At 45.9% G+C, this 23403-nt stretch overlaps 1 protein-coding gene and 1 non-coding gene across 2 annotated transcripts; both read right to left on the minus strand.

Annotated features, from left to right (window-relative positions):
• Positions 1-15641: 15641 nt before the first annotated feature.
• Positions 15642-23109, minus strand: RPL13 (ribosomal protein L13). Its single transcript, XM_033156960.1, has 6 exons — positions 22986-23109; positions 20902-21019; positions 19418-19559; positions 18423-18596; positions 17485-17541; positions 15642-15844 (listed from the first exon to the last, which is right to left on the minus strand). The coding sequence occupies exons 2-6, from the start codon at positions 21003-21005 to the stop codon at positions 15686-15688; spliced, it is 636 nt and encodes a 211-aa protein (XP_033012851.1). The 5' UTR covers positions 21006-21019; positions 22986-23109; the 3' UTR covers positions 15642-15685.
• On the minus strand, positions 20671-20751 carry LOC117052541. The gene has a single exon (XR_004427281.1). It is a non-coding gene; the product is annotated as a small nucleolar RNA MBII-202 (small nucleolar RNA).
• Positions 23110-23403: the final 294 nt, after the last annotated feature.

The raw sequence follows: 23403 nt of genomic DNA on the forward strand, positions 1-23403 counted from the left end.
CTTCTCAGAATGTTACAATGCAGACCTCAAGCAGAGAAACAGATGCATATAAATGTGTATATTAGCGAAAACAGCATCCAAAAATGCATTTTATTAGGGGGAGATTGCTTTGCAAATGCATGTGTTAGGTAAGTGTGTGTGTGTGTGTACACATGGAGAAATTTACACTAAAATGTTGATGAGTTTTCATGAGCTTTTTTGAAGATGAAGAAGAAGAAGAAGAAGAAGAAGAAGAAGAAGAAGAAGAAGAATGCAAACTGATGCGGAACAGTGGAGATTGGGAAAATGAGCAACTGAGAGAATCTGAAATGTATATTCCCCTCCCTAGGTATACCATAGCTGACACACTTTGAAAGGCAGGGACAACAGCCTAGAAACCCTGGGTTAGGTCTGGGTCATATGTTCATCCCAGGAAACCTGGAATCTCATCCATTTATTGCCATATTGCTGGACCCCAGCCAGCCCCTCAAACAATCAAATGATAAACCCCACTGGCATTAACTAGGAATTCTACTTCACCTTTCCTTGGCTTTTCTTTTCCTTTGCCTCAGTTTTCTTGAGCTCCCAATTCCTTTGGAATCTGTCTGTAATATTTAAGCTGTTTATGTAGACTCCTGGCTTCTGATACAGTAATTTGAAATACAGGTGTTTGGAGGGATAATTATACAGGTTCACCTTGCAGGCCTGTTGTATGCAAAGGATTACTATTCTAACCTATGCAAAGTACTTTGAACAACCTAAGTGCTAAAAATATTAATCATTATTGGTAGATTCATGCAGGATTACAGGAGTTCATCTCTCTGACATTTTTTTGGTTACACAGCAGTTGGAATCCAATTTATGGTAAAACAAGCAAAAGGATTATGAAGGAAGGTGTAGGGTGAGAAAGGAATAAGGTCAAAAAAAGCAATGAATATTGGCAGTGTCAGATGCAAACAGAAGCTTGAACTTTGCTCTTTTCCACAACTACTAGCATATTTATTTATTTATTTACTTAGACATTTCAAAAGCTGCTTAGTCAAAGAGCTCTCCAAGCAGAGTGCAAATAAAATTAAATCTAGAATGTGGCTAAAAATCAACAAAACCATTTTAAAAGCACTTAAAATTGTTATAATTAAAACACAGATGAAATCAGTAAAAAATAGAAATGTGAATTGTTGTTTTTAGTCAATGTGTCGAGCTACGGCAATAGAGTCCTTTAAACACTTTCAGTTGTGTGACTCTAAAGTTCCCATATGTGCTTGAAGACCTTCTGTGAAATAATGACTATGTGGAGACGCCTATAAACTCTTCCTTGCAAAGTGGCAAGGAATATGATATCCCAACCCAGATTTCACCAAGCTGGGACCCTCCAGACAAGAGAAAATAAGTGTATGTTGTACAGCATTTCTTAAATTTTATGGCTTGGCTTACTGCATCCAGGTTATGTCCTTAGGGCCCCAGGTTGGCAAAGACTGCCTTAACCCCTTTGGAATAGAAGGGGCAATCCATCCCAGTTCACTCATTCTATAAATCAACATACTCAGAACTCAGCAAAATAAATGACACATTTTTACGACTTTACGTAAATTTGACCAGTGTGAGCCAAGGGCAGGAAGGTTCAGGTGACAGAGAGAAAGTCCTCATTCTGCAGAATAGCCAGCCCTACTGAGTCAACCATGTCTGTGGCTCTCTTCCATAATCATGATGCAGAAATGTACACTTTCTCTATCTGACAGCATATCTGGCTTCCTCCCAGCATCTGCTCAGCATCTCATTTCTGAATTCTGTGTTTTAATCCTAACCAATGCTGGTGATTCAGAACTCCTAGCCTGGGCAATGCATAATCCCCGTGGGCCTCTGGAAGCACCTTCCAAATAGTCACCAACAAACAGTGGCTATGAGTTATTCCATTTCTGGGAGAGAATTCTTGGCAGAGAGTCCTTAGGCCCCTCCAGGCATCCTTTCAATGGAGCAATTGTATGATTTGTGCTCTTGAAGGTATCAAAGTGGTTATCCACAAGCCCACTTTTAATACTGTTTACACCTGCAAAAGTTTAATGGTGGACGGGCCACTTTCTTTCCAGTTGGTGCATATGCTGGAACACCCTGCTGAAATCCTGTAACTTTCATCATACAAATATCCCAGGGTGGGTGGGTGTTGTCCTGCTGCTGAACAGTGCTAGAGTGCAAGAGTGCCTCTCCAGATGGCAATAATGGGGAAGCATTGCAGAACAGCTCCAGAAGGAGAAATGATGTGTGAACGCAGCCCAGTACAAATCCACTGCTAACGCACTGTGATTGCAGCCTGTTCACACAGAGGCCAACCACATGCCTAAGGGAAGCGCAAAAGCAGGACATGAGCACAACAGCTCTGGATCTGTAGAAGATTTGGAGAGGCAGGTATCATCACCCAGACAGCACTTAAAGCCCAGGGAATGTAATTCTTCTGAATGTCCAGCTAACTCCAAGTCACCAATTTGAAAAGCTTTAAAAGAGGATTAGACAAATGCATAGAGGGTGAGGCTATGAATGGCTACTAGCCACAATGGCTATATTCTACACCCACTATTGGATGCAGTGTGCTTCTGAATACCAGCTGCTGGGGATTTGTTGTACTCATGTCCTGCTTGTGGGCTTCACATAGAGATCTGGTTGGCCGCTGTGAGAACATGATGCTGGACTAGATTGGCCATTGACCTGGTCATTCAGGGTTCTTCTTAGGCTCTTATTTAGTCATATGAAGCTGTCTTAAACCAGTTGCAGACCATTGATCCACCTAGCCCAGTATAGCCTACTGACTAGTAATGCCTCCCCCAGAGTCTCTTTGGCTGGGGTCTCTGGAGATGCTGGGAACCTTCTTCATGTGAGCAGATACTCCATCACTCCCTACCGACAACAGCCCTTTTCTATGGTCAGTCTGATCTATGCATCATGCAGCATGTTGGCTGACCTGAGTCTGGATTGCCTATGCTGATCTGGGAGGATTCTGAGTGGGCTGAAGTGTGGGGCAGCCCAGTTGTGTTCCAGGGGTTGCTGGATTAGGTGGCCACTGGGTCACGTCCATCTCCTGAATTCAGGGGTTAAGAAACCAAGCAAGCAAGCAGCCAGCAAGTCTTCAAGAATGAGAAAACCACACAGGCTGTTTGAAGAACAATTTGCCTAGAAGAAATTTATTGTAGCTTAAGCTTTTGTGGGCAACAGCCCACTGGATGTCGGGTTCTTGCTCATGCACAAAGGAGATGCAGCAGCCCAGAGATCCTTACCCTGCCAGGATAAATGCCTTGGCGTTGGGTGCTGAAGGCTGCACCCGGCCACTGATGCTCCCGTTGCTGGGGGCAGATGGCAGCAGATGGATGCTTTTCATTAGTCGTCCTTTCTTATTGCTGCCATTCATCCTTGGTGAAGCGAGCTTAGGAGGTGCTGCAGCCAGGTCTGATGGTCTGTGTCTTATCTGTGGCTGAGATTTCTTGCAATATTGAGGCCACGCTTCCCCAAAGACATAGTGTAAAGCTCTCCTTCTGAAAGCATGTAGATCGCTGGGTGACCTTGGGCCAGTCACTTGCCTAACCTACCTCACAGAGTTGTTGCAAAGATTAAAATGGGGAAGAGGAGATTGCCTCGAGATCCTTGGGGGGGAAGGTGGTTTATAAATGTATATAATAAACACAACAACACTAAATAGAATCTACATCTGTAGGATGGCATGAAGTACACCAGGAAGGCTTAGAAGACCCAGCCCAGGGTCTTCATGACTGAGAGATGTTTGTCCCAGTCCTGCAACTTGAAGTCCTGGGAATTAAACTTGGCTTGTTTTTTTTTGTTTTCCCCCTGCATGCATAGAATGTGCTCTACCAGTGAGTTACTGCCTCTACCCTAAATGATCCCCACTTGGTTGCATCATCCTTGTATCGCTCTGATTCAAGATGGAACTCTGTTATTCCAGAACTCTCATCAGCATGAAAATCCCTACATGTGTGCGGTGGTGTTTTGTTTTTCTCCCTTTTGAAAATCTCTGTAAAATCTTGCTCTTCCACGTGCCGTTTGCTGATTACTCAGGCAGCTGCCTTGGCTCACACGCACATGGGCTTTTGTGCTGCTGCCCTGGCATTTGAGCAAGCAACATTTCATCTGATCCAAAGCGGCTTTCTTACATACTCCCAAGGAAGTTGCATTACGACACGACCTGGTCAGCACCCACTCTGTGTCTCAAGCAAAGCCTGCTTTTGCAAGGCAAGAGATGGTGTGCTATGTGGAGACCTTGCTGTGCCAGTCATGCCACCCCACCCTTCCCTTCCCGGAGGGGCTGAATATACTGAAGCTTGTCTTACTACTGAGTCAGATGACTGGTTCCCCTAGCTCAGGTTTGTCTACACTAACAGGCAGTGGGTCTCCAGGGTTTCAGATACCGTCCACCCACCCACCCAGCCCTACTTAGAGATGCTGGAGATGGGATCTGAGGCATTCTGCACCCAAAGCATGTGCTTCACCACAAAACTAAGATTCCATTTCTTGAAGTATTTGGGTCATAAAACCTTTGACCCAAGTAGTGCTGCTGCCCAGAGCTGTAATCAATCAGCTTTATAATCCAGCCCAACATCTAATGGCCGTCCAGTCACGCTCCTCTCTCAGGCTGCGCGTCTCAAAAACTGTCTTCAGTAGCAGAGTTAGCACAGGGTTACGATGGCTTCTTTAGGTCTGCCTCTTCAGTGGTGTCTTAAAAGAAATCAGCTGGACACCAGTGCTACTTGACTAATAGAACTTTATTTTAAGTAGCACACACAAACGTCCTAAAGACTCGAGCTGCATGTCTGCAGCGTTCTCACTCATACATCAAAAAACAACAGCACAGAACACAGCATCGAGGGGAAAGCAAAAACAAAACTCCCCTTTTTCCAGACAAAGGAAAATGTCCGTACAGTGGTGCCCCGCTAGACGAATGCCTTGCTAGACGAAAAACTCGCTAGACAAAGGCATTCGTCTAGCGGAAGGCTGCCCCGCAAGACGAAAAAGTCAATGGGGCTGCCTCGCAAGACTTTTTTTTCCCGTCTAGCGAAAACCGCGGTTTGCATTGCCGCTTCGCTAGACGAAAAAACCGCTAGACAAAAATATTCGCAGAACGAATTATTTTCGTCTAGCGGGGCACCACTGTATAGCTGTGGGCGAGGCACCCAGGATCAGAACGCCTCCTGGTGAACAGTTAACTCTGTGATGACCAGAAAACCTGACACCCCCTCTCGTTCGCAATCCTGAAAACTTAAGGGCTTTGTGAATCCATCAGCAAGATTCTTTTCGCTAGGACAATATTTCAGCTTGATCACATTTGTCCTAACACTTTCATGCACGTTTTTGAACTGAATATCCAAATGTTTTGTTCGTGCGTTAAATTGACCGGATTCTGCCAACTTCAGGCATGGCTGGCTATCCTCCCATATGGTGATGGGTAGGTAACACTTTTCACACACTTCCTGCACTCCTGGTTCTAAATAAAGGGCTGGTTTAAATAGGATCACAGCAAACCGCCTTCTACCAAGTCAGACCACTAGGTTCATCTGGCTCAATATTGTCTACACCAGGTGTGAGGAACCTTTGTCCCTCCAGGTAGGGTTGCCAGTATCCCAGACCCTGAGATTTCAGGGCTCAAGCTTGAAACCTAGGGGTGGGCCCTGGTGATGTCACGGGGCAATCCCCAGTGATGTCATGAAGGGTGATGTCATTAAGCATCATGCAGTAAACATTGGCCACAGTCGCCGAAAGCATGTCGTTCAAACAAAAAACACAAAAACACAGTCTAACAAATTAGCAGATATGTTACTGGCTAGAAGTTAAGATAGAAACCTTAGCTGAAGTGGGTTGATCCCGGGTCCAGCTTAATAAAAACAAATTTTTTAAAGGCACTCTCTCCCACGTGGAGATTCAAGCCCCCCATCTGCCCTCTGGAGGGGGCCAGACAAACCTGGAGACTCCAGGTCAACCTCAAGGTGATGCTGACTCCCATCAACCCTGGCCATGAGCCATATTAGCTGGAGCTGATTGGAGTTCCCCATACTATGCTAACTGCAGCAGATCTCCAGGGTTTCCAAGAGGGTCTTTTCCCAGCTGCACCTGCAGAAGCCAGGGGTAGAACCTGGGACTGCCTGCATGCAGAAGGGATGCTCTGCCACTGAGCTGCAGCAGCTGCTTTCCAGCTGGCAGGACATTGGAGGAGAAAGGGGTTGTTTTTAACCAGAGCTGCCACCCCAGACCCTTTGATCTGAGCCTCTTCTTCCCTGTGTTATCAGTGAGGGGCTGCCATCTTTGCTCCATTGGGAATGCGAGTGGCTACACTCCTCTTGCCCCCATCAGAAAGAAAGAGCTGTTTCCTCTTGCTGGGCCAAAGGAGCCACTGCAGCCATACAGCTCGGTGTCCCAAGAGAGCCGGCAGGCAGGTTAATTATAACAAATGGCTGTAATTAGCAGAAGGAAAATCAATGCAGGAAAAATTACCCTCCTGCTGCCTCTTGTTTTTCAACATGGATAATTGCCTGGGACACAGGTCAGCACTTTGGAGAAGGAGCTTCTTCAGTCAGTTTCTCTCTCTCTCTCTCTCTCTCTCTCTCTCTCTCTCTCACACACACACACACACACACACACACACACACTTACCTTGAAGGAAGCTTCACCGAATACAGCATTAAACAGGACTTACATTCTATCTATCTTTCTTTCTATCTATCTCATCTAACTAACACCCAACCAACCAAAAACAACAGGGCTTATATCTTGAGTAGACATTGTTAGGATTGTGCTGATGCATGGGATTTTCCTGAACGGAGGGTGAATGCACTAACTATTTATGCATGCATGCGTGTGTGCATGCATGCGTACATGCATGCTTTGGGAACCTAGCTGGTCTGGAAAGAGGTAATGTAAATAAATTCAGTAAACTGTGTGTCATAAATGCTCCACAAACATTTTCACCCAGGCATCCTTTTTGCTTAAATTTGCACATCCTCACAGGCAGTCATAATGTTTCTGTTCATGTCTGGAGGAGCAGAGAAGTGAGTTGAAGAACAGAACATCCACTGTTTTTAACCTGGCCTTTCAAACATGGAAATCTGGGCCAAGGGAACCTCAGTTGCAGTCCTCCAGGTCTCAGGGTCCCCTCCTGGCCACGTCCCCATTCTAGGCCACACCGCTCACCTGCTCCAAGCCCCACTTTCCTTCAGTGCTTTTGCCTCCCACTTGCCTGGGAGGAGAAGGGTGTGAATGGAAACCTCTGACTGGCTAAGAGCCTCGTTTATTGCTTCACCCATTTTTGTCTCTTTTTACTGCCCTCCCACCCACCCCAGGCATGTAGCCCCAGGCTAGTTATCCATGAGCAAATATGGCCCCTAGGCTGGAAAAAGGGCCATAGCTCAATGGTTTGGGCATCTGCCTTGCATGCAGAAGGTCACAGGTTGAATCCTTGACATCTCCAGGTAGGGCTCGGAATGAGCCCAGTTTGCAATCCCGGAGAACTGTTGCCAGTCAATGCAGACAATACTAAGCTAGATGCTCCGATGACCTGACACTGTAGGAGGCAGCTTCCTGCGTTCTTGTCTCTGATCTAGACTATACAGATGGCTGGCAGCCGTTTGGCATGGACAGGTTAAAAATATATCGAGAATACAAAATGTGCTCATTGCTGTGGCGCTGAAAACATCAGAGAGCTGAAAACCTGCCTGGCTGAACACTCAGCGGATTCAATAAAAGCACCGTGGGATTAATTCTGCGATGCTGCCTTAATGTTTGGAAGAGGGCTTTGAATTGACAGGCAAGTCCCACTATTGACGGATTTCAGCCACGTCCCAAAGTATTTATCTGTTCAGCAGCAACAAATTGTTGATGACTCATTCGTCAGTACTAATTCTCCTCCTCTTCATGTTTGTTGTACATTCACTCTCTGTCGTCGTTCCCCCCCCCCACTTGTAGGTTTTTCTCAGCCTGCAATTTCATTTTTATTGTTTGCCGCCGAATACTCCAACATCTGAAGGTCATTTTTTAATTCAAAAGTTCTTCCGAGAAATGTCTACACATCCGCTCTCGCCTCCCACCCACTTTGTACAACAGGCACCTCTAACATGCCCTCCTCTTTCCACCGTGAACCTGTCCCTGAATGTAACCACGTGGAGGCACATGCCGCTGGAGACACACGGCGTCCTTGGAACAGTGGTGAGGAGACCCCTCCTGGAAAAAGCAGGCGGTCGGCTCTATCTCTCTAACTCAGCAGCGACAACCTGGCAATGCAGCTTCCTCTCCCACTACAAAAGGGAGGCTCACAGAAAATATGCAGAGTGGGTACACCTCCCCTCATGGGGCCCTTGCCTTTTGCACACATCCACCCTTCCTTCCAAGGTGCAAGAGGGAAGGCATTAGTGGCGATGGCAGAAGAAGCAGGAGGAAGAGGAGGAGAAGGAGGATACAGCAATATAGGTGCAGTAGAAAACAGAGCAGAGCCCAATGCTGGCTGTGAAGGCACAAGCCACAGTGGCCGCTGTCCAGAGCCCTCTGAGGCAGCATCTAGAATGGCCTTCCTCCACATGGTGCCCTCCAGGTGTTTTGGAATACAACTCCCATGAGCCGCAGTTGGCTCAGCCCAATGGAAGTTATGGTCCAAAACAGCTGGAGGGCACCAGGTTGGGGAAGGCAGAGGTGGGGAACATTTTTCAGCCTGAGGTTCACATTCTCTTCAGGCCAATATGCCCGCGGTGGTGGTGGGGGACCAGAAGCAAAGGTGGGCAGAGCAGTTTGTTTTAGTTTAATATTTGCAGAGTAGGTTAGTTTCTGCTCATTCACAACCTCCTTCATGCTGCTCCAGAGAGTAGGACTCGAACCCATGGATTCAAGTTACAAGAAAGGAGATTCTGACTCAACATCAGGAAGAACTTTCTGACAGCAAGAGCTGTTTTGACAGTGGAATGGACTCCCTCGGAAGCTGGTGGGCTCTCCTTTCTCGGAGGTTTTTAAGCAAAGGTTGGGTGGTCATCAGTCATGGATGCTTTAGTTGAGGTTCCTGCATTGCAGGGGGTTGGACTAGATGACCCTCAGTTCCCTTGCAATTCTGAAATTCTGTCATTCTGTGATTCATTTGAAGGAAACCAAACTCTGGAAGCACTTGGAATCACAGGAGTCTCCTAAATAAATAAGCCGTATGTTAAACCACTGCTTGACTCTTCAGTCCCGAGAGTCTCCTATTGATGTCTTCACCAAGCCAGGACAAGATGTGTCAAAGAATCCCTGGAAAAAGCAAAGAGACGTTTGACTTGAGCACATCCAAACTGACTGTGTGAATCAGCCAGAATGCTCAGCCCCGTCCCCTCTGGCCCAATCAGTGACTTTTTGTGGTTCACGGAGCCAGGAGGCCTCCTTCCTTCCCCCTTGCAGAGCAGCCCAGGTTCATCTGCCTGGGCCAAGTAGCTGCCAGAGAGTCAGGCTAATTAAGCTGCTCAGTCAAAAGGTTGGCATTTGCTAATTAAATGAGTGTTAACAAGTGCCTGGGAGCCAAAAGGAGAAGGGGGGGGGGAGAGAGAGTCGGCTCCATCACATGCTGAATTAATATCAACAGGAGTCCTTGGGGAGGGGGGCCCACTAGGCAGCCCAGCCTGGTATGGAGACACTGGGGAAATCAAGGGCTTCCCCCTTTCAATAAGCAACGCTCACCCACAGATGAAAGGCTGTCCTTCTCTACGGCCATTTTTATACGATACGATCCAAGATCTTAAAAGACAGCTTGGTTTCTCTGAATGCAGCAAGCTGCCTTTTTATCAAGTCAAAGCATTGCCGAATATTATCTAAACTAGTAAGCAGTGGCTTCTCCAGGGTTTCAGGTGGGGCACATTCTCAGCTCTGCCTAGAGATGCCGGGGATTGAACCCTGGACCTTCTGCATACAAAGTGGATCATCTACCCACCAGGGGTGTTGCTCAGGGCACAAGCCCAGGGCATAAATCTGCATGATGTTTGCATACGCTAATTTATATGCATAGGTACAAACATGGGTCGATTTCAGAGGGAAAATGAAGTCTGGCTCTTGCTGTCAGGGCTTACTGTCACCCTCTCCTCAGTCTGTGGGCAAGAACTACTGCAGACGTATATAAGGAAACTAAAGCAAGTCTTATCCACCATCTAATGCAGGGTGGGGAATTTGTCAGGCCCAGAGCCACATTTCTTTGTGGGCCCCCCACCAGATGCCAGATGCCAGTGGAGGGCAGGACCAGATGCAAAAGTGGGACGGAGCAACAAATGCAAAGTTTACCTTTCTATGGTAGGCTGGTTTCCATGCACACTCACATATCCTGCTCTGTCCTCCATCCAGACAAGCAAGAGGCACATTCGCCTGCTCCAAGTCACCATCACTCCATAGAGAGATGGAGATTTTGGAGATAGCAACTGATACCAAAGCCTGGGAATCTTACACTGTGGCTGCTTAACAATGTTTCCTCCTGCAGGCCCCGAGGATTGGGAGCCCCCTGGCAAAAGCAGCTGCCCCCTGTACCCTCATCAAGCTCCATGAGGCCTCTGCCAAGCAGGCAAGCATGTCTCCCTCACAACCTGCCAACACCCGGGGTTTGATCAAGCTGGGTGAGATCACTATGACTCCTGTTCCTCCACCGGGGTCTCTTTCTAGTTCACAGCGCATGTTAGCAGCTTCCCTGTGCCTGCAGGATGATTGACAGTTCTGGGGAAGATTCTGCTCATAGCAGGGCAGCCCAGAAGAAAGAGCATCCTCAGCAGGGCCAAAGGGTGGGGATCTCCATCTGTCAATTTCCTTCCCAGTTTGCTCCTGACAGCTCCGTAGGAGTGGGCCGATCTCAGCTCCTGTTTTAACAAACAAAACAGATTCATGGAGGAGTGGGCAATCAATGACTACTAGACACAATGGCTATGTTCAATCTCAAGTGTAGGAGGCAGTATGCTTCTCATTAGCAGTTACTTGGGAGCACAAGTGGGGAGAGCTAGTGGGCTTTCTGGTTGACCAGTGTGAGGTCAGGATGCTGGACTAGATAAGCCTGAGGTTTGATCTGGAAGGGTTCCTCTTATGTCCTTACCTGACCCCCCTGAACCTGACTGCTGCCTTCTCATTTTCGCTGCTGGGCACCAAACATGGGGAACAAGTAGATTGATAAAAGCAGAGCTGTATGGCGAGGACCGGGTAGGGGAGCAGGAAATAGAACCCAGAGGGAAGCTGAAAAGGGCACCCCATGATTTGAGGAGCACCTTGGACCACTGGCAGAGAAAGCATCACTCTTCCACCTGCCAGGCACAGCCAACATTTTGTCTTGTGCGAGGCCGTGCGACACAATGCGCATGGAAAGGGCAGTGTTCGCTGCCGCATGCGCTAGGACGGAAGTCACTGCCTGCACTCGGAGGCAGCGGCTTCTGCAAAGCAGGAACATTACTCAGAGTAGACCCTTCCCATCTGTGCTCCCAGACCTGGCAGGTGCCCAAGAGTCTGCCTAGGACCAGAGCCCAGCAAAAGAGAAGCTGCGCTGGCTGAACACGCAAAGCGGGCAGCATTTCCTGCTTCTAATGAGAACAATTTGCAATGCTGGCTGCTTCCTGGCGAAGTCTCTGGAACACAGAGTTTCCCTTGAAATTTGCTTGATAGAGTAGAAGGGATGCTGAACTTCATTGTCCAAGGAGCTCTGGTGTCCTAGTCTCCACAGAAATTCAGTTCCTTCTAGAATGGAGGGATCCAGCCACGCAGCACACAGAAGCATTAATTGTATCTTTACTGCATTTTTGTCAAGGCACCCAAGGGGGTTTATAGTTTAAAAAATAACTAAAACAAATAAATGATATTAAATGTAAAGAGCAGGGTGAGGGTGGAGGAGAAGAGAAAGATGCAGAGGTATTCACAGGCCAAGGAGGGATTTATGCCAAGGTCAGATTGGCTAGTGCCAATGTCTCAACTTTTCTGCTCTTCTCTTGCTATTTTATTGTGGAACAGCTCAGATGGATTGATCTAGTGCAGCCCTGCCTTTCAAAAATGGCCTTTTCACTCAGTGAAACTCTTACCCTATAATTAGGGGTGTGCATGTGCTGGAGGGGCCCATGGCCTAGCCTCAGGAACACAGGAAGCTGCATGATATGGAGTCAGACCCATGGATCAATCTCACTCAATATTGTCCAGCATGACTGGCAGCAGCTGTCCATGGTTTTAGACAGGGAGCCTTTTCCCCAGCTGTATCTTAAGATGCTGGGCATTGAACTTGGGATCTTCTGCAGGTCATGCAGATGTTCTGCCATTGTGCTATGGACTTTCCCCAAACCCTTTGTCTTTCCCAAGAGATTTAAGGCTGAGCAGTGAATCAGGAAGTCACCAGTTCTCAGACTGTCATCCACATTCGGAATATAGAAATTATCATCTACCATGCAGGGTTGTTGCAATTATTGAGATGGTGGATAAAGCGTGCCTCAACTACTCTGAAGCACTATGTTATATATATATATTGGTAGCAGCTCTTCCATGTTAGAAGCAACGAGCCAAAAGAGTCACCATGGAGACATAAGAGTATGAGATTCTTAATCCTGGGATGATGCGTTTGAACCCCATGTTGGGCAAAAGATTCTTGCATTGCTGACGGTTGCACTAGATGACCCTCATGGTCCCTTCCAACTCTGTGATTTTATTTCTCACTCTCTCAATAGGTATTGCAAAGAAAGAAGAATTTCAGCAATTGCAACAACTCACCTTGTGAAGCACTGGAGAAAGTGATACCTAAAGGAAGTCTAGTTTCTGCACTGCCACCTTGTGGCATCTTGTGGCCATGGTCATTAATTACCCTTCCAAAGCTGAGCTGAGAAACTTAGAGACAGGGAAGTGAGGGAAAGGTACCAAAGGAGAGATCATATCTGACCACAAAGGTCAGCTCCTCAATACAAGAGTCTCCAGGGTACGTCCACATGGGTTATAGGTTATAAAGAGGAAATCCTGGAAACAAAACTGTTACTTTCAACAACTTGAGTGTTAAACTTACTGCTAAATTGAGGGCTTACTGCCATCAAGTGGAACCAACATGTACCTGCATGTCTCTTTGAAAAAAATGTCATGGAGAGGATTTCTCCTTTGGGTTAGTTACAGGTGGGTTGCCGTGTTGGTCTGCCATAGTCAAAACAAAATAAAATAAAAAATTCTTTCCAGTAGCACCTTAGAGACCAACTAAGTTTGTTCTTGGTATGAGTTTTCATGTGCATGCACACTTCTTCAGATACAGATGTATCTGAACAAGTGTGCATGCACACGAAAGCTCATACCAAGAACAAACTTAGTTGGTCTCTAAGGTGCTACTGAAAGGAATTTTTCCTTTGGGTTAGTTAACAACTGATCCAAGGGATGGAGATTCTCCAGGTGTGCACCCCCTCCCTCTTCAAAAAAGAAGAACCTCCAGAGCATTGGCATGGGCTTTGAGAGGCAGATTTATTAGACTTGTTAGATGAAAATGAATTCTCTCGTGGTGGTCAAAACAAGAAATGTGATAGCCACATATGAAATCAGTTATTTTGGCACAAGCATTCATGGGCCAGAACCCATTTTCTCAGTTGCATGAAGAAAATTTGCAATGGCTGCCTTGGACTGTCAACCCCAGCACCTGGTACATGATCATATGTGGAGACGCAGAGGACTGAACCTGTACTTAGAAATGAGTTAACTTTAGATTTATTCAGCTTCCATCTATCACATGCAAGCCTTAGTATGAAGAGGTTGGACAGGATTTCAAACAGTGCAGAGACTTCATGTGCAAGCTCCCACTGCAGAACAATAAGCACCACTTCAAGCTGTGTCCTCCCCAATATACCATTGGAGCTTTGCGCACATGGGGTGTATGGAGCATTAAGGAAGGGGCAGTACCTCTGGTAGGTGACGCATCGTGCTCCTTCTGGGGTAGTTTGTCCACCTTCGGTCCTCACCATGCACTCAGCTCTCACCTATAGCAGCTGTCAGCATGCAAGCGACAATACCCTGGGAACAGTTTCAACTGGCCAGCTAAATCAGGTGAGAGTAGCCAATGGGTCTCAAACCCTCAGTAAGTTAGGGACTTTCTCTGCATGCAAAGACAGGCTCCGGTGGATTGAGTGAACAAAACTAATAGTGGATCCAACAGTCAAGGTGGTTTCTGCACACGCTGTACAGGGAAGTGAGGGGCAGATGGGGCATGTAAACCTGTGAAGTTAGCTCATCAAGAAGGAAAACGCTGGTCCTAAACCTCAGCTATCTTCAGGGGGGAAAGGTTAAGGAGCAAACCCTATAAAAATCTGGGAGTCCCCAAGATGGTTGGATGGCATCTTGTACACCTCCTTCCAGCAACTCCTGCTGCCAAGCTGGTGCCAGGTGTATTGCTGCTTTCATATGGAGCATGTGAGGCCAAGAGGGATCTTGTCTGGGATGCCCAAGACCTCTATACACACTGCCCAGGTTTGTGCCCCAGGGGTCACTTCAGTGCCAACACAGTGGTTTGACTTCACCCCTAGAGCATTGTCTCTCGAGACAGGATGCCAACTAATGTGTGCATACACCTACACCCCATTCCCATCTGCCCTTCTTCAGAGCAACATGTGACGCCTACCTGCTCCGTGTCCACAAAATTTCACAGAACAACTGAAGCATGAGGGGGATTTGTAACTTTACCTGCTCCAGATCTGTAGCATGTCAAGAGAATTAATCTCATCTCCAGATGACCTATGGGATGGGTAGGTAAGTGGCAATGCTACGTTTGGCTAGTAAAACTAAACCAAACTTGTGGTTCCCATCCACTCCCAGAGACACCCTCTAGTTATTGTAAATAGGATCCTCTGCAATTCACATCAAGCACACACTCAATTTTTCCAGCAGAGCTGAGTGATCAACCAAACCCAGCTTCCATTAATCAACTAAGTACTTCTCATTCATTTCCTCAATGGGATGCAGCGGAGGTGAAAAGGCAGCTCATCCAGACAGTAAAGAGTACATTCCTGGAAAATAACTATCCGATTCTCTGGTGGCTTGTTTGGTCTTCACTTCAGCTCAGCTCACTTTTGCTCTTATAAAACACCACGCCTGGTCTACATTAATCCAGTAAGGAGTTGACACCTGAAATGGCCCTGTGGTGAATAAGAATCAGGTATCTGCGGTGAATCCCTTGCAAGATTCAGTATATAAAAAAATTAAGAAGTCATCTTGTACCAAGTCAGAGCATTGGTTCATCTAGCTTGGTAATGTCTGCACTGACAGGCAGCAGCTCTCTGGGCTTGAACTGGGACCCTCTGCATCCAAAACCCAATGCTCTACCACTGAGCTATGGCTCTTCCCCATACATACATGAGGAACTTGCATTTATCACCTTCTGTTCTACTAAATACCCAAATTACCCAGCAATGTATCTGCCAAAAGGGAACCTAAGTGGGCAAGGAATGGTAGGTCGCCCCTTTCATCCCCCAACCAGGGGGTTAATAATATAAAATGGGCTCCAACTAGCACTGCCTTCCATTCCCCAGGCTGATTCAATACTGAAATCCCAAGAGGTACCAGCCTCCTTGCCAAACTACTGGAGTGCCTACAAAAAATGAGTGGGCATGAGATGGAGATGGCAAAGGGGCTGTGCTCAAGTGCCAGGATTCCAGGCCCATGTTGCTCTTCCCCACATCTCTAAGACAAGCACCACATAGTTCCAAATCTATCCTTTATTGAGGTGCTCCAAACAAAGAGTTTATTTCTTCTTTTCCACATCCTGCTCTGCTGCTTCCTTGGCTCGCTTAGCCCGGATGCCAAAGAGCCGAGCATTTGCCCGGGCCATGCGCAGGCTGGCAAAAGCCTTGAAATTCTTCTCTTCCTCCGATATAACCCGGGCTTTCTCCTTTTTGTAGACCTAAGGAAAGAACCAGACAATCAGGGCACACACCAAAAAGCTGTTGCTTTCTTCCCACTTCTGATTCAATATTTGCCCACACTACGGCTCAGTCTAACACTTTTCAGTCACAGGCTATATATACAGTTTACCTTTAAAGCACATCCAAATCACATTCATTCCTTCAAATAATTCTGAGCAGTGTTTATCCCCCCCCCCCCCCCGAGTTACAATTCCTAGCAACCCTCAACAAATTGCAGTGCCCATAATTCTTTTCGGGACAAAATGTGCTCAAAATATATAATATGTATGCAGACTCAGCCCCTTTCTGTAGAAGCACTCAGAACACCGGAAGAGCCTGCTGGATCAGGCCAATGTCCCATTTAGTCATGCATTTTGTTCTCACAGCGGCCAACCGGATGCCCTAATGTGAAGCCTACAAGGAGAACCTAAGCATAACAAGACCCTCCCTTGCTTGTGATTCTGAGCAACTGGAGTTCAGAGACATACTGACAGTGGAGTTGGAACCATCATAGCTAGTCCAGGCACAGGAAAAAAATCATTGCCACTAGCAGAATCTAGTGATCAGTTAGAGGGACTGAAAATGAAGATGGTCAACAGCATAAGGCCTTGGATATAAACATAAGAGGATATCCGCTTTTGGAATAAGAGAACAGTTATGGCCAGTCAGTCTCAAAAGGAAGTAAGAGTCAGGAAAGGCAACCAAAATGACCAATGAGGGAAGGCTAAAATATTTGGGGCTTTTCAGGGGGTGGGGAGAAGCATAGTAGATAGCTTCCCTCTTTCATAATTCTAGAGCTCATGGGTCACCCAATTAAACTAACTGGCTGTAGGTTCAAGATAGACAAGAGAAACAGAAAAGGAGAAGTCCTTTTCAACTCAATGACTAATTAACTTGTGGAACCCACTGCCACAAGGTGTGACAATAGCCACTGGCTTAGGTGGCTTTCAAAGGAGATGAGACAAACTCATGTGGTAGGAGACAATCAATGGCTTCTAGCTATAGCTGTATACTAGTTTATTTTACATTTACATACTGCCCCTCAATATACTGGATTTCCAGGGCAGTCACCTTATTTCAATAAAATAAAACAAAAATAAATAAATAAATTGGAAAACCCATATCCAGAAATACAGCACTGAGTACCTCTTGCTGGAGGATGAGCAAGAACACAGGGCTGTTTTCTTTAAGCCCTGCTGCTGCTGTGCTTCCCAGAGGCACTGTGAGAAGCAAGGACTTTAGAAGAGACCAATCCCCAGCAGGACTCCACAAGGCTAACCACCTACTTGACTGCTTCTTTTTTAATATTCCATTTCTGTTAGAAATTCAGTAGCATCAAGACTACCACCCATTCACTTGTTCAGATTTTGTGTACGACTTACTCGAAAAACCAACAAACTTTCAATATTGATTGCAAACTTGTGTTTTGCAAGATTCCAAGAACAGAACTATGTTTGAATGAATGACAAGTAGCCAACACAACATTGAAGCTGCTCCTTTTTGTTAAGTCACAGAACATCATTTGACACCCAAGAAACACAGCCGCTCTCAAGAGACCATTTCAATGAAGTTGGAAGCAGGAAATTTTCCAATACCAAGTCTATAAATTTCAGAGGAAAGATCTATGGAAGTCACTTACATTTTTGATTGGCATAACTGGTCCAGAGAGCTGTGTGGCCATCTTGAGCTCTTCAGCCTGTGGAGAGAAGAAAACGTTCAGGAATTAACTTAACTATTTATTCCCCCCCCCTTTTTAGGACAGTAAGAAAAAAAAAACCCTAGCTTGGATTATGTCATACAAGTGCTGAGGGAGCCTCTAAAAATCTTATTGTAGGGGCAAGGTTAGGTAGAGCTGAACACAATACCGAAATTTCCAGTTTAGCCTTATATTGCTGTCATCTCACTTTTCCTCAACACCTCTGCTCTTTCTCCAATACAGGTAACTGCAAGGTCTTTAAAGACATATGTACACACTTTGAGAATCATAGAAACTAAAGAAGAGGGCCCTGGAACATTTTTTTTTTTAATAATTTTTATTAGTGATTTCTTTGTTTACAAATATGCATGCATTCTTTTTTCAAGTTGCGTTTTCTACAGATCAGTTTTATTTGTTGTGAGACATTAGTGTTGCATGCAGTATTGGGTTGGGAAGAAAAGAGGGGGGGAAGAGGGGGAGGGGGGGTGATAATGCTTCTACTTAGTGGTTTTGTGTCGGTGTCACTTGTGGGGGTTATCTTTCTATTTGCTTGTTACATTTCCTTGGTGGCGAGAGGAGTTGGGGTGGCCTAGGGTGTGGTTGGTTATCTTTGGTTGGCTGTATTGGAACAAACTTGTGATGTTGTGGCTGAAGTAGCATGTGACCACCAGCAATGGAAAGCAGGTAGTGTTTCTGCCTCTTATACTGCATGCAAGCTTTTTTGTGCCCCAGTCATAATCAAGTACTCCTTGGAAGTTGTGTCCTTAGGAGTTTAATAGTGTGCTTTGCAGCACAGCTTTCGCCCCACCAGACTTGTTAGAAATAAAGCTCCCTTCCCCTGCAACACCTACTTCCCCTGAAATTCTCCCCTATATACTTACTGCACTGTCGCCCTTCTTAGGGGCAGAAGGTTTCCGGGGAAAGAGAATGATCTTAGAGCGGTATTCCTTCAGCCGCTGCACATTTGCCTGCAGGGCTTCTGTTGACCTGTTACGGCGTCTGGGGTCCACTGAAATACCAATTGTCTGGGCAAACTTCTTGTTGATGCCAGCCATCTAGGGAAAGCATATTAACCTGAGCCACAAGTAAAAGCAACTTGTACATTGCCAGCCCTGCACCTGCTATGGAGGCAGAACAGTCATCAGCTGGAAAACCTCTTATCTGTATACGATATTGACACTTTATATAATAGTATAGCAATGTTTTCAAAAATTGTTGTTGCCCTATGTTTTTTGTTTTTCTGTTAATGTATTAAAAAAATATTTGTTTTGAAACTCTTTAATAATTTTTTTACAAAGAGAAGAAAAGTTTCAAAACATAAGTAATCACAGTACAGAGATTCCAGGGACAGAGCCATCATCTGATTGAAAGGCTTTCAAAGAAATGACAAATGGCTTGCAAGGGCAACAAAGAGAGACCTCCTGGTAGGATGCTAATGTACCTGGCCAAACATTTTTTCTCCAGTACCTAAAAAGAAATCTCCACCAAAATACTGAATAAAAATATGTAAGGCTAAACTCTTGTTCTTTAAGCAATTAGAAATAGACAACAGAAGGGTGCTGGATTTAATTTTTAACTGCCTAAAGATCCTCCTTGTATAACCCACTCTGAAGGAACAGGGATTAGCTACCGGTATATCTCTAAAACTCTCCATCTGTTTAATTCAAGAACTTCCACTATAAATACAGAAACTAACCCACCAAGAAATCTGATTCAACGAAGTTATTTGGTTATATGGAAGCCCCACCAAACACTGTACAAAACACATCAGATTCCTATAAATCTTAGCTCACATATCATATGCCACAAGCCAAACAACCTGTATTTCAGAGGCATGCAGTCATGTGTTAAGAGACACCTATGCTTTTTTACTTACTCTCAGCTCCTCCAAGCTGAATCCTCTACCAGCACGGACTTTTGTGTGGTATCGTACAGTGGGGCACCTCACAATTGGCCTGATTGGTCCAGATACCGGACGTGGAGCAATACGACGGGCCTTCGCCTGACGGGTCTTCCTCCTGGGTGCACAAAGCAGTACAAAAGGGCTATGTTAAACCTGTTGTCTCTCCAAATATAACCCTTACTGAGCTCCCCTTACAGATAAACTTGGGATTGGTTGCAAGGGAAGGAGGCATAAGGCAAGCATAAGAACAAAGGAAGGCCTGCTGGATCAGACCAAAGACTCATTTAGTCCAGCAACCTGGCCAATCAGACACCTAAAGGAAGCCTGCAAGCAGGTCCCCAGTACAACTGCTTCATGTAATTCCCAGCAGCTGGTATTCAGAAGCATACTGCCTCTGACAGTGGAGGCAGAACTAGCCATCACTAGGAGTCACTGGTAGCCTTATATTCCATGAATTCATCAAATCCTAGCACCACACTTGTGCAAATGAATTCCATAGTTTCAGCAATGTGATGTGAAGCTATGCTCCTTTTGTATGTTTTACTGGATGACCTAGAATTCTAGTATTATGTGAGGGGGGGAAATGACTTCTTTCTCCAAATCATGCATAGTTTTATGCCACTTATGTCCCTCCTTACTCACCTTCACCTTCACCCCCACCACAAACTACAAGTTGCAAATCTAACTTTTCCTTATAGAAGTGGCTCCAACCCCTTAATCATTTTGGTTGCCCTTCTCTGCACCTTTTCCAGCTGAACAATATCATTTTTGAGTGTGGAAACCAGAACTACACACAGTATTTAAACTGCTGGAGGAGACTCTTAAGAGTCCCATGGACTGCAAAAAGATCAAACTTGTCCATCCTTAAAGAAATCAGCCCTGAGTGCTCACTGGAAGGACAGATCCTGAAGTTGAGGCTCCAGTACTTTGGCCACCTCATGAGAAGAGAAGACTGCCTAGAAAAGACCCTGATGTTGGGAAAGATGGAGGGCACAAAGAGAAGGGGACGACAGAGGGTGAGATGGTTGGACAGTGTTCTCGAAGCAACTAGCATGAGTTTGGCCAAAATGCGGGAGGCAGTGAAAGATTGGCGTGCCCTGGTCCATGGGGTCACGAAGAGTCGGACACGACTGAACGACTGAACAACAACACCACCAGAGATTTATATAAAGGCATTAAGATATAGACAGTTCTGTTTTCAATCCTCCTTTAACTGAGTAGATAGAAATAAAAAAGCGACAGCCATCAGCTTATATGGGTTCAAAGGGTCATCAATGTGGTACAGCGATTCCGGAGAATTTTCATCATCTGGCTGAAGAATTGAACAAGTGTCTTGCAGAAAAGCCAAAAATGGCAATGCTCACACTTGCTTGCCTTTTGCATTATCCAGACAGCTGGATGTTAGCTGAGCACTGGACACAAATAACACAAAATGCAAGGGGCTCAGCAGACCTCACCTGCGGATCTTTCTAGCAGGCTGATTAAACCATGTGGCCACTCGTCTTTGCCAGTCTTTGTGAAAATGGGGATTCAAGATCATGCCATTCCGGCTGGGCGCCATGGCTCCTTATGTCCCTGAAAATACAAACAGTATGGATTAGACTCCTTATGATTTCCATTTTAACATCTCTTTTCAGCATACAAAATATTATTTATATTGCAACAGTTCTGTGAAGTATACTGGAGACACATAATGTCATGCCCTTCTAAGCCAAATGGAAACCTAGCATTTGGATTCTTAATTGTGCCAAAGGTTGGAAACTTACAGGCAGAATGCAATTATGATGCAGGAAATCTCTTTTACTAGTAATATTAGGAAGAGCTTTGATCCATTCATCAAACATCCCACACTGTGTTTAACAATATCAAACATGCATCACTCCAGTATCTCTTCTGCAAGAGACTTTACAATAACATAAGGAGCTACCTACTTGCTTAATTTTGGCTGGTCCTGGCTACAGTGATTGGCAGCAGCCCCTCAAGGTTCAAAACCTTTCAACAGTAGATCCCAGAGAATGAACCTTCTACATGTATTCCTGCTGAACTTTGAGGCCCTCCTTTACATATGAAACTGCTGTATAGGATCAGGCTATTGGTTCAGACTAGTACTGAGTCTTCTCTAACAAGGCATTCTAGATACTAAATATGGTTTTTTTTTTCTTTCCTCCCTTCACTCTTGTCTTATCACTCAACCCCATATTGCCTAATGTCTCATTCTGAATGTGACTGACTTGTATGAAGGATACTCAGACTTGAAAAGAGAGACTCTGTATATACTATTATTACCCATGAAAAACATTTTTTTAATGATACCAAAGATCTAACTTGCAGCCTCTTGCAAATGCCCTATCAGAATGGTAAAATATGGGGTCATCCCAGCCAAACTTACAAGGCTGCCTTCATTCAGATTCTGCACATTGCTCCACTGAGCCCAATACTGACTGATCTGGCTGGCTGTGTCTCTTCAAAGTCTTCCCTTGTCCTGCTATCCAAGAGCTTAAACCTGTGGCCTTCTGCAGGCAAAGCCTGTGTTACATCCACTAAACTAGAATCCATCCCCACACAGGAACCTACCTCGTGCTGACTCAAACCCTGTTAAGCTTAAGAAAATGAGTAAGATAAAGCTGGTGGCTTTAAAACTGCTTGTTTTAAACGTTCAAAAGCTCGTTAGCATTCAGGGATACAATGCCTGACAGTTAAGTCCAGTCACAGAGGACTCTGGGGTTGCATCGCAATCCCATAAAGGGGAAACAATGTCTACAAAGTCAACAATAAAATCCTCAATGAACACGAAAGCACCCAGCAAAACAAATGCCCTGCACGTCTTCAGGACATTACAATTTAGCCAAAACTAATACAGTTAATGAGTTGTAATAGGTCGTTATTCACTAGACCAGGCATAGGCAACCTTCGGCTCTCCAGATGTTTTGGCCTACAACTCCCATGATCCCTAGCTAACAGGACCAGTGGTCAGGGATGATGGGAATTGTAGTCCGAAACATCTGGAGAGCCGAAGGTTGCTGACCCCTGCACTAGACAATCACTCCGAAATACTGTAGCTGTGGCTTGACTAACAAGGCTACAAATCCTATTGGTTAGTCCAATAATTCTCGGCCAGAGACAGAACCTGGTACCACGATATATGAATGAGCTACGGGTGTCCCTGGGACGCTTGCTTCACTTACCCACCACTGGATGCTCTTGTGATAGCAGCCCCTCGAAGGCCGCTAGCCGTCCTAACCAAGACGCCAGAGGCTGTGTTTGGGCCCGCCTGCGTGCAAAGCCTGTGTGCTCCACTGTGAGCTCTGGCTGGGCCTTTCTAAATAACGAGGCAGATCCAGAAGCTCCATGGAGCGCAAAGGATCGCCTCTAACAACCAGGCAAGAGCCCATCAGTCTCCCCACCGGGACCCCATAACCGTTCCGTAACGTCCACAAGACCCTCTACAACCCCGGAGTCCGCCCCCGGAGTCCGCCATCCCCGCGCAGGCGACGGATGAAGGCGGATAGCCAACCATGCCTCCCCCAGCACGATAACTCACCTCCAGGGAGAGAAAATGGCCGGCCGGAAAAAGAAAGAACCCTCGCCAGGAACTCTGGGATATTTGAGCCGCCGTGCGTGACCCGGTTCAGGAAACGCGAAACGCTTCGTCCGCGGCCAATCAGGGAGAGAGAATTACCCTCACTGGCGTCAGCCGCTATGTCCAAAACGTTGTATTGCCAGTATCAAAGATGGCGCCCAACTTAAAGGTACCGTGGCCGTTCAATTCTGCCGGCTCGTAATGGATGGAGGGACGCGGGAAGGGAGTCTCCTATTCATAGGGTCACATCATTTACTGTTCCTTTCCGTTTTGCATTTGACCGTTTTGCATCGGGATGTGGCCCCTGAAGGTTGACCAGAGGGAAATGTAGCCACTGGGCTGAAAAATGCTCCTCTCCCCACAGGTTTATAACGTGTCT

The sequence above is a fragment of the Lacerta agilis genome, chromosome 8 (genome assembly GCF_009819535.1).
Source record: "Lacerta agilis isolate rLacAgi1 chromosome 8, rLacAgi1.pri, whole genome shotgun sequence".
NCBI classification, from domain to species: domain Eukaryota; kingdom Metazoa; phylum Chordata; class Lepidosauria; order Squamata; family Lacertidae; genus Lacerta; species Lacerta agilis.

Excerpts from the sequence above, each read along its gene's own strand:
- RPL13 (XM_033156960.1), bottom strand. The coding sequence starts at position 21,005 with ATGGCGCCCAGCCGGAATGGCATGATCTTGAATCCCCATTTTCACAAA. Across the intron at positions 19,560-20,901 it reads CCTGCTAGAAAGATCCGCAG|GAGGAAGACCCGTCAGGCGA; the intron begins GTGAGGTCTGCT and ends TTGTGCACCCAG. Across the intron at positions 15,845-17,484 it reads CAGTTATGCCAATCAAAAAT|GTCTACAAAAAGGAGAAAGC; the intron begins GTAAGTGACTTC and ends TTCTTTCCTTAG.